Source organism: Schistosoma haematobium, chromosome 3 (genome assembly GCF_000699445.3).
Source record: "Schistosoma haematobium chromosome 3, whole genome shotgun sequence".
Taxonomy (NCBI): domain Eukaryota; kingdom Metazoa; phylum Platyhelminthes; class Trematoda; order Strigeidida; family Schistosomatidae; genus Schistosoma; species Schistosoma haematobium.
The window spans coordinates 19328896-19340752 of record NC_067198.1 but is presented as its reverse complement, the minus strand read 5'-3'; the positions used below and the strand labels follow the sequence as shown (position 1 = coordinate 19340752).

Genomic DNA, 11857 nt, shown 5'->3' with positions numbered 1-11857 from the left:
TCATAGAAGTAATTAATTCAGTGGTAATATAAAAAGGACAAGTTAATGAATTGTAATTAATCAGTTTCAATAGAAAATGAAGCATTCAAGTTTTATCTTGGTAATTATCAAATCATTTTTTCAGTATTTATATTGGTCATAAAAACTTTATCAATAAGTTTATAGTGACCTACTTTTAGCAAGAGAACGCGATTGGTTTAATGGAAACAATTATTATTGTAACCAATTGTACCAGTGATTGTTTTAATGTATTTGTTTGTTTAACTGTACTAAAGACATCCATTATTCTCCCATTATCCTTCCGTTGGTTGTGACCTTGCACGAACTTACGTTTGCTCAGTAAATTCGCTTGTACTTCTTTGGTACGATCTCGATATTCTTTCGATACCACGAGATCACTAACAAATATACTTCGCTACAACCTTCAATTGCCTTCTGATATTTGGTACGCAACTTTCCTGTAGTGGTGACCAAAGTCAATTGCGACTTGGCGCCACACTACAAGTTTATCACTTTCAACAGTGAAAGTCTATCATTCTGTACAATAATTGTTTTTTTTTTCTTTTGTAATACACATCATATAAATCAGTGAGTACTCGAACTTCGAGATGTTATATGGTCAGATTTCATTTTCATAATGACAGTTATTTTTCACTTCACTTGAGATCATTCATGGATGAAAAAAAAGCTATAATTCACAAGAGAAATTTCTAAAACTATGATATCTTTCTAGTCTTTTCGAAAATGATAGAAATTTATTCAAAGATAAATATTTACAACCTAACAGTAATATTTTCTTGGAAAGTGTTAGTTTTATTACATTCTACTAGTCAATAATAGATTCCGTCTATGTATGACTCTTGATTAAATCTCATGAGTATTTTTTTTACTATTTAACAGGATATTTATTCAGCTATTACACAAAATTATGTAACCAAATGAATTGATACAAACATAAAAATACATAGAGTATCGAGTAATAAGAATGACGAAACGGTTAACATATAATATACTGACGGCCTTTAGTAAGTCAATCAAAATCAAGATAATATCTCATGGATTTTTGCAGGAAATTGAAAGTGGAGTGAAAGATAACTTGTATGTTAAAATGAACTAAGTAAAAAATGGTCATATTCAGTTATTAAGATGCTTGAAGTTAGTGAAAATACCTATTAATTAACCAGAAAGTGAATATGATACGTTGTTCAAGTTAAATTATCAGGAATATTTGCTCCCTTCATGAATTGTATGTTCGAGTATTTGATGTGATTCAATGCACAGTAAAAGATGTTTGTATAGCTACATAATATTCTTCTACTCTAAATTTTAACTTTCTTAAGTTTATCAGCAAAAGTGTGGCAAATCTTCGTTGCATGATAGCTGACATCAGTTGGTGACGAGAATCCTATAAGGTTATAGCCCTAAATCACAACGCTGGAGAGACCAATAATATGTAAACTTAGCCTTTTTCTTTCACTACAATCAATAATTTAACAATCGAAGGTATGGATAAATATTTACTCAATCATTTCTTCAATTTGGAAAACCGAGTACCTTCGGGAATTCATAGGATATGGTCTCTATTCTTTAGTCTTCTCATATTTATCAGTATTTAGTTTCTTAATCTTGTTAGGGTTTACCCAACTCTTATTAAAGTACAAGTCATCCGTCATTATATTTTGAATTTTGCGCAATAATCCACTAGGCGTTATCATCAACATGACTGGTTTGTTGGCATGGTGTAGTTTCGACACACGAAGTGATAACAAACAAGGTTGCTTGTTTCCCAGTATTCTACATCCAAGATACCGGAATATCAGAAGACAATCCTCGACATATGATTGGTAAGATTTACCCATAAACATGAATACATAACTCACAAAGAATTGGTCAAACAATTTATGTTCATTGGTTTCATAATAGAATTGTAACACTCAAACCACGTGACAGTATAACTGCAACTTAAGCATACACCTTAGCAGACGAATTGAAACGTTAACATTTAATTGAACTACTATCAATCAGACAAAGTTTGTCTTATTTACATTCATTAAATATACTGCCATATTGGTTCACTATATATACATATTTCAAATAAGATAATCAGTATTTGTAGAATCAAATTGTAACAGTAAGTAATCGAATTAGTACATAATTAATTCGCAACATTCATCACTTTTTAATACACTGTAATATCACCATGACAATAATGAGTAGTTTGAAGCAGTACGTAATTGAATGATATTACTGATTTCTAATTAGACATTAAATGATCAAAATCTACCATACTGTTCGTGATTATTCACTGAAAATTTTTAAAGGAAAGTATATTATACGGGTATTTATGTGCTTAAATATAGATTCACTCAAAGTTTTAGCAAATTTTTTACTGTGTCTATCAGTAGAATGTTATGACACAAAAATGTCTTTATGATAATATTTTACTGGATAGAATTTTCTGAGAACGGCAATTTGCCATAAGGTAAATTGCTTATATATGATCACAATTAAAATGACACAAATGCTAAGATTTTCACTCAAACATGGCTTTTGAAAGCAGAGGATACTTATAAGTTACTGAAACCTAACCATAGGTATATTTAAAATACTAATCACGAACCATAAAACAAAGGAGTGTGCAACGCTGAACTTAGTTAGATGTAGGGTATTAAGCAGACAAGTTAATAAAGCTACGAATCTTTATCGACTGAGAGACGTGCAACATATATTGAACACCAAGTTACTTTAACACTTAATGCTATTTGGAACAGCAGATTAGGAGCAAGGTATGGTCAGCGAAGTCGAGGTGTGACTATTGGTCTGTAGATTTAGTGGCTCATAGTCCAGAAAACTGCTCTGTAAATTTTATTGCCTCTTAAGCCAAGGTTTGAAAATATATTTATCTTAACTTCATAGTCATTAATCTCAGATTATATTATTACTTCCATATTAATTCCCAAGTAGGCAACTTATAGTCAAGTTTTTAATTTTAGATAGTTCTTGTTACGTAGTTATTTTCTATCGCATTGATCACAATTTCACCAATAATATTTTATCAGTTTAATTACTCACAGTCGCTGGTTTCGACTATGTAACATCACTTTCTATGACTCTATATATCATACACTCCAGGTGAATTAAGATCAACAGTTTTTCAGTCCATAATGAAGTTACTACTTTTGTTTATAGTAACACAAACCAGTTTACATTACCATTATTATCACGTTAGAAAAAAAACAATATATTGATGGCTTTAATTTTTATTATGGAAATTTGTTGAACCAAACAACAATCAACAGTTGGTTATATCTATCAAACGAATGAAATAGTGGAAATTTTTATTTATCATGGTTGTTTAATGTTTGTGGAAATTACCTTTTACACATTTTCTTTACTCCTTAAAATTATCCACGCAAACCAATGACAAGAGAAAGACAATGGTAGTCTCAAGAGAATAAAGCAGAAGAGATGAATGAGTAGGCACACGTCTTTAGATATAAAAAACATTTCTTTTCCAAACAAAACAAAACACTGTGTGTGATATGAACAACCAGTTATTTTATGTGGATTATTAGAAAAAGTAATACAACATTCATATAAACAAAATGACAATGTAAAACATTATAATAACGACCACCGGCTGTACACAATTTTAAGCTTATCAAGAGGGCAAACAACAGTGAGATATTTTTGTATAATAGTACAAAATAATACCAATGAAATAACTTCTAGGATGTAATTAAGAACAACGTGTTTGAGTAATAATTGTATTACCTCTTCGTATGGTTTGAGTTTGACAGTTTTGTTGACCTAAAAAAAGCAGTAAAGAATATGGATATTATTTATCATGATTAAAGAGGTTTCCTGTTAAAATTTAGAAGAATAATAATCAATGCACATACTACTGCCGTTAAAAAGATGACTTTTGTCGGCTATAAAACTATAACATCTTGACTAAATTTTAAACAAAGTGGTTTCCGAATATAGCATAGTTATATTTTGTTGTTTAGCTGTGAGATGCGACCGCCAGAACTAAACATAATAAGGCTTCAAACGTTCAATCACCAATACTTTGTAAGTAGTTTCTGTTTGCCAGGCTTTTGAACCGTTGCGTGATAAAACTTACAACACTGTCACATTATCTGCAAATATTCATTAACGTAGAATCTAGTACGGATGTGTATTTACTCATATGGGAATACCGTAAATCAGGATAGTGAGAGAGCAAAGAGGACTTAAATTTAATTGTCATGGAAATCTAAACACGAAAAATATAGATCAGCAAAATGCAAATGAGAAAGAAAGTTGGAAAGTTACGAATGGTACATAACTCAAGATTTGGAGGAAAATGGAGAGCAAATGTAACTGTTAAACTCCAAATGATTTAGTACTATTCCATCCAAAGCCCCCGTTCAACTACTGATTAGAAATACTGCACGAGTTCCAATCAGGAAATCTACACCAATCGACCTGACTCGGATCAATAGTTAATAAACTTATGATGCGATGCCATATTTTAATGTGTCTGCTCCGAGCCTTTTACCAACCCATTCAGCATCGCATGTCAAAGTAGGCATTTGTTATTCATGCGTAACACGTATTACACCCATCTTCAATAGATGGAAGTGTATAACTTTATTACTCAAACTGCCGTCTTTGTCTAAAACAACACGCTTAACCTCAGCATTACTGGCTTGTTTAGATCAATATAAGACATACATTCAAATACCACAATGATTAAATACTTAAGGCCTACATATGTTTTTTACATTCACGGATCATGTTTCAGACGACTTACCTTGATGTCTAATAAACCCATGAGATTCATCTGATGAATGGAACATGCTGCCGAATGGTGAAAAGAAGCCATCGTCATCACCATCATCATCGTCAAATAAACCACGAAAATTGAAGAACGAACCATGATCATCAGTATGTCTATGCTGACGAAACATATCAAAGTTTCGGAAGAAACTATTAAAATCGAAATCTGGAGCACCACTTCCACCAGGCTGTTGTGTATAATAACTATGTCCAACACTATCATACTGTTTACGTTTTTCATCATCAGAGAGCACATCATAAGCTTGGTAAGAAGATGAATAAAGTAAGATATCGAGTAATACAAAGAGATCAGAAGAAATCCAATAATTTTACTACAGAACCTCAAAACATAGTTTCCTTAAACTGTATGAAAAACAATAGATTGACTCGGAACAATAAAATAAAGTTTTTATTATTGCAGTACGCTAATGCTGGTATGAATAGTAAGTGCTGCATTAGATACGTATCAGTATTAACTCAGTAAACATGTAGATGTTTGTTAGTGCGTAAATGTATCTCAGGAATCAGTCAGCTACAACGTAGGACCAGGCACATATATGCATCGGTCCATGTTGCCATAACTCATTAGCACAAGATGAAAACCGAATTCATAGAAGTACTTACTTCAATGGTAGTAATACATAAAAAATAAGATTGCATATAAGAATATGAGAAAGAATTAGTTCGTAGAAAGAAAGGTAAAAAAGCGATTTTAACCTCACGGTTTAAGGGAAGACAAAGTGTATAAACCTATGCCAGTGTAATTGATTCAAAGCCATGTCACCTAGAGTCTCCAACCATTGGTTACGACAGTTGCGTGGGTCCCAACTCAATAGACTGCATCTACCAACACGGCTCACATCAGAAGTTAGTGACTTCATGGACTGATGCCATGTTTTGGTTTGGCCGCCTCTTTTTTCACAACCTCATCAACTGATTTGTCATCACTCCCTGATACCATTCGTCTAATTTCACTATTACTTATCCGGTCATCCCGGCAGATGCGAGCAATGTTTCTAAGGCATCTGTGGCCAAATACTAGTGGCTTACGAGTATCTTCTACTTTTAATGGCCACGTTTCGCAGTCGTAAAGTAGAACAGAACGAACTGCCACACAGCATACTCGTCCCTTAATTGATAGACAGATATCTCGCCTTCGCCATAGGTGACGTAAGTTGGCAAAAGCCAAGCGAGCTTTCTGAATCAGTAAAGAGATTTCGTCAGACACCAACCCATTAGGGCTGACCAGACTTCCAGTATAAGTGAAGTTGTCAACGCGGCATCGACTGGTAGTGTTCAAGTAAAGAACCTTCACAAGGTTTATGTACTTCTAAGGTACGCCTTTCAACGAGACTGCCACAGAACCTCTTGGTCTACAGAGTCAAGAAAAACTATCATTGTCGGACGCCGATAAGCAAACCTGTGTTCTAAGATCTGAATAATGGCGAATATGTGGTCGATGCAGCCATGACTAGGTCTGAAGCTAGCATGATTTCTTCGCGTTTGCAGTTTACGAGTTTTTGTTGGGCGTCTGATAATGATCAAGGTTAGTATTTTAGAAGCTATTTTGGACAAAATAATCCCACCATGGTTATCACAGGATGATTTTGACCCCTTCTTATGCATTGGGACAATAAGTGATTGTGACCAGTCAGATAGGATTACGTCCAACCCCCAGATTTGAGCTAAAATATTGGTCAATCTAATCGCTGAAATTGGACAACCATCCTTAAAGACCTCTGGAGCCAATCCATCTGAACCAGCTTCCCTTCCTCATTCCAGATTAGCTGTAGCCTTTGGAACTTCAGCTAGAGTCGGGAGACTTACTTCAATGTTCCATTCAGGCTGCTTGGGAATGGTGGGTAGTTGTATAGTAGCTGAAGGCCAGTTGAACTGCATCTTAAAGTGTTCCGCTCATCGTTCTAAACGTCTGGGCTGAGAGCAGATAAGAGTGTCGTCTTTCTCCGAGATCGTCTCACACTTGACTTCTTAATTCCGGTTTCTTTTATTCTTTTGAAGAGCTGTCTAGTTTTACCTATAACTGCTGCCTTTTCCATCTCTTTCGCTTTCGTTAGCCTCCATTGCGCACGGACTTTTAGTTAACCAAGATCTGGTTTCTTTTCGTTCTTCATCGTGTTCGGAGCCTGATGGGATGAGTTTACGAGAGTCTATCAGTGTAATACATGTTACAGAAATCCACTAGCTCTTCTTAACCATTTGGGTTCAAATCACTAACAGATGTCACTGCTGTTTTCACAACTGTTCGTATATCTTTCTAAGCAACATCTGGGTCAGCCTCGTTTTCACAACTACCTAGGTGTCACCTCAGGCGTTCCTTAAATCTACTTTTGGTTTTCTCGTCACTCAGTTCAACTCTAATGCGTTTTCTTAATGTGACTTTTCTGAGCCCAGGTGGACGCAAGCAAATTCGTGCTCGCATTACAGCATGATCAGAGTCTAAACAAGTACTCCAGAATGAGAGGTAGTCTTCTATTGAGCCTCTGCAACGATGACTGTTGGCAATATGGTCTATTTCAGACCATTGTTAGTTTGGTGAAGGGGGTCACCATGCTAGACGATGCCTCTCCTTATGCTTAAAATTGGTGCTTGTTAAAAATAAACGATCGTCTGAGCACAGTTGCAGTAGACGGTCACCATTATCTGTTCGCTGAGCCAGAATACAAAACTACCCACCTAAATGTCTTTCCATCTGGTTTAATCTGCCTACTCAGGCATTAAAGTCACCTACTACGAGTACTATGTCTGCGTGTTTAGATTTTTGGAGAACTTCGGGAAGCTCTCTGTAAAATTCATCCTTCACTTCGTCCGGGCTACAATCAGTGAGAGCGTAAGCAGAACTGAAGAAAACGCAACGCCATGTGTCCCTATCCCTCCGAGTTCTTACGGAGCCGTTTAGCCGAACAGCATATAGGCGACTGTTAATGCCAATCTATTCTAACAGTGCCTCTTCTGCCTTCATACTTACTGCTATGCCTACACCCGTCAGTCCATGAGAACTAGCCATCATGTCGCCAGATAGACGGAGGGTGAATCTGGTAGGCTCTCTGTTTTCGCGAGGTGAGGTCAAGTCAATGACCACATTAGCATACTGTATACGTATTTTGGAGACACACAATACATCAATCGTACGAGATTCTAGGTTCTTAGACAAGGAGGCCTGCTGGCCGATTTGACACAGAGTAAGTACATTGAAGGCCCTAATGTGTAGTTTGGAGCCAGGTTTTAGTAGAGTTGAGAGAGCATTTTGCGCACTAGAATCGTTGGCCATAGTGACACTTGAGGAGGAAGTTCAGAGTTCAAAGTCGAAGTAGGAGGAATAATAGGAACCGAAGAGGAAGATTGATTATGAATACAGTGGTCTTGAGTGCTATCAGAGGTATGAGGGCGGTTTTTATTTCCCGGTTGCACACACAGTTGAAGGGTTCTTCTGGAGGTACCTGGGGAGGAGATTGGGTTAGAGTTGGTCTTAGTGACCTGAGAGCTTGCCTACAGTGTCCAAGGGACAACTGTACGAGGCAGGTCACACACCTTTTTGTGAGTAATTTTCGTGTTAGCTCCACACTTGTTGAGACCTTATCGCCGGAGACGGAAATCCATGGGATAAATTGAGGTGTGTACTTTTGGGGTCCACCTTTTTCTAACCCCCAGCCTTCCCTTGTGGGAAGGCAGCACAGCTGTTATGCTGGTTGGCTGAGGGAAACACCGTACTGCCGTTACACCTCTGTACAGTCAGCAGTATTTTACCCTGGGACCTTGGGTTCCCTGCTTTTAATCTTACCGTTCCTCGACCGATCTGCCTGGCATGGTAGGACCTTGAGAAACGAATGTTCGAGCCAGTATAGCCCGATTGGTCCGGGCTACCCCCCCCCACTAAACCATGGTGGGGAGTTCCATGGACCCTTCGGCTTAGTTCGAGGGATGAGGGGTGCAGTAACGTTTAAGTACAAAGTTCTAAAAATATCCCAAGTTGTTTCAATTAGGGACTCTAGCTCTATTGTCCAATCTACTGAAAATTCAGTGTTTAACACCCTTAACTTGGAGATGTAGGGTTTCACGAGCATAAAGCAAAACTGTCCTCACTGACGCGCTATAAACCTGATCTTTTACAGCCAGACTAACATCACCGACGCGCCAAAGATGGCTCAGATTATCATAGACCACTACTGTCCTGACTGTGACCACCGATCTCTCCAAACAGACTGGTGTTCAAAAGGTATTCAAAATGTCAGTATCAGAGGTCTTCAATAAGAATAGGGTTGTAATTGAGACCAGAAATCTGAACATACTGTTTGCAATGATATGATGAATTAGATTTTTCTATTTGAACACATTGGTGCAAGGGGGCATCAAATACATATGCGCCATACAATGACAATGAAGTCAGTAGCAGTCAAAATTAGACCCAACGGGTTTCATACTGAGCATCATTTTCCAACAGTGAGATTAGGAGGAATAAGCAATGATAGGTTTATAACCTGGTGGAATGGGATAAAGGATAGCTGTTCGCATTCTCGTGGCGGGGGTGTTGTTTACGGAAATGAGAGGATGAAAAGCGAATGTTCGGCGCTTTAACCGGATTCCAAGTCAATGGTGCACATGGGCTCCAGTATCCTGTGGGAACAAATGGCGTATGAACCAGTCGTTGGTTACCGGCTTCTATGGGACTGCATCTCCTTACGATGCTCCACTGCCTTGTGGATCAGACCTTCAAGTCGAAGGCTCGGGGTGTGGCCCCCTAAGAAAACCACCTGCTTCGGTTTGGGCACTCGGGCAGTATCACAGCCCTCACACATATCGAATGAGATTTGTGTGGCGCATATGTATTTGGTGCCTCCTTGTACCAATATCTATGTGTTAAAATAAAATAAAATCAATCGTCTATTATGTTTCCATGACAGTCTGAGATGCTATCAGACACAATTAAGCTAAAACTATGTGATACTACTATAGGAAAAGAATTGCCTTGACAATATGAACTTATACTTCCTATTCCTTCATAAAATTATGTTATTTCTCGACAATCCAGTGTATTAAAGTTTACTTGAGTAATCACTAAATCAAAAATGGACCTACTTCTACTTAACATTGTCTATTGATAATCAAAGCCCGGTTAGACGTAAACATACAGCGATGCCATGATCAACAAACAAAATGAATTTGTGTTACGAGTGAACAACTTGGTACGTTTTTTTTCGAAAAGGTCATGTACCAATGGAAATAAACTTACAGCGATGAAATGATCTCACTTACCTTCAGCAATTTTCACAAACTTTTTCTGTGCGTCTTCATCCTTATTTTTATCTGGATGATATTTTAACGCTAGTTTCCGGAAGGCTTTTTTAACATCACTATTTGAGGCTGATTTACTTATCCCGAGAATGTCATAATAATCTTGTTCAGCATTATTTTTGCCAAGTAAAAATTCGAGTGAAAAAATAATGAATAAAACGAAATATCTGAATAAATCCTGCATGATCTGGACCTATAGTAAAATAGATGAAAGTAAGGAATTTAGTTCAGTGAATATCATACTGGCAAATAAAAGTTTTTAACTCACTATTAGATTGTTAAGTACGAGCATACGACTTGAGTTTCTAGCCTTTTGAAATCAAGTCGAATGACTATGAAATAATACTTAGATTTAAAACATAATCTCTATACTTATACCTTCCCAACTAGGGATAAAGACTGGTTGCGATTTAGCGTTTTTGGGGTCCGAAAACTGTTGGATCACAGGACAATCCGTCCCTACCCACTTCAGTAAGGACACCCGACTAACATAATGAGTCTACCAATAATATGCGGACAATAGCTAAATTTGACAGTGTAAATGATCAACCAGTTTAAACGGAAATTATGGCAAAAAACATCTGATACTAAAATTTTCTACTCGAAATCAATGAAATTTTCGCAACAATACTAAGATGTGTTCCATGACGTCAAATAAAAAGATATCCAGACCATTTATAGATGCTTGAAACTAAAACATGACTGCCGGTGAAATCAATTTAACTTTCAAAACTATCATATAACCTTATAAGTTTAATCAATCCTAACAGTATTAAATTATTCTAGGTAATTATCTGAAAAACTTAATTGTTGGTAACAGTTTATCTTCTGGGTCTACGAAAACACTTCATTAGAGATATAACTGTTTTATTTTAAACGTATTTCGAAAATAGCATGATTTTATGAGATATCAAAAAAGAATGCTCCAGATAATATAGCTGGGTTTTCGATGAAGTTCTGCAATTGTGACAGAAAACGCCTTTAGGGCTAATTGAAATAGATGGCATTTATTGGGAACACTTAGTGTTAGGTATATAGCAGTGGTCAAAATTAAACCCAGCTATCGAGCTACGTGGGACTCATAATGAACGATGTAGCGACTGGCTGTAGAAACAAACATGAAAACCAATAAACGCAATCCACATAGGACGATTATTGGTATCTTAAGCAAGTTTCTTCTTCGCCATTGTAAAACTGATCGTTTTCTACAATCCTGAAGATCAGTAGGGAAACTGTTTAGGTAGGTTAGCAATTAGAGTTCTTATCACGAATTGCAGACATAACATCAGCTATAATGTTATTCAACCATACAGATGAATGAATTTCACTCAAAATCCTGGACCTGATGTCTTAAGCCTTATTGATTCGTCCGTAAATCATATTCTTATCGGCACGGATACTTAATATAAAAAAAGCGCCAAGCGACATACACATACATATACCAGAGACCTTCAGGATTTAAAACTTCACGTAAACGTGTGTTATGAATGACCCATGTTGTTTTAAACACTTAAAAAGTTGACGGTAATACAATTTTCTGCGTATTTATTCAGATATAGAAGCTTTGTTTCAAGACGTATGTTAGTGAGGAAGATAATCTACTATATGCTATAAAGTTAACGGGACTAGCGATACCTATTTCGACACTTTATAAAATTAATTTCATTCAGCAAATTTATTTTTCAAAGAACGTCTCTGAGACATAAAGTGTAATGTTGTGTGG

The 11857-nt window shown here is 36.5% G+C and overlaps 1 protein-coding gene across 1 annotated transcript; it reads right to left on the bottom strand.

Moving 5' to 3' along the window:
* Positions 1-2284: 2284 nt before the first annotated feature.
* DNAJB9 (DnaJ sub B member 9) lies at positions 2285-11620 on the bottom strand. The gene is made up of 4 exons (XM_051213224.1): positions 11571-11620; positions 10096-10327; positions 4799-5086; positions 2285-3810 (listed from the first exon to the last, which is right to left on the bottom strand). The coding sequence occupies exons 2-4, from the start codon at positions 10316-10318 to the stop codon at positions 3740-3742; spliced, it is 582 nt and encodes a 193-aa protein (XP_051069180.1). The 5' UTR covers positions 10319-10327; positions 11571-11620; the 3' UTR covers positions 2285-3739.
* Between the last annotated feature and the right edge of the window lie 237 nt (positions 11621-11857).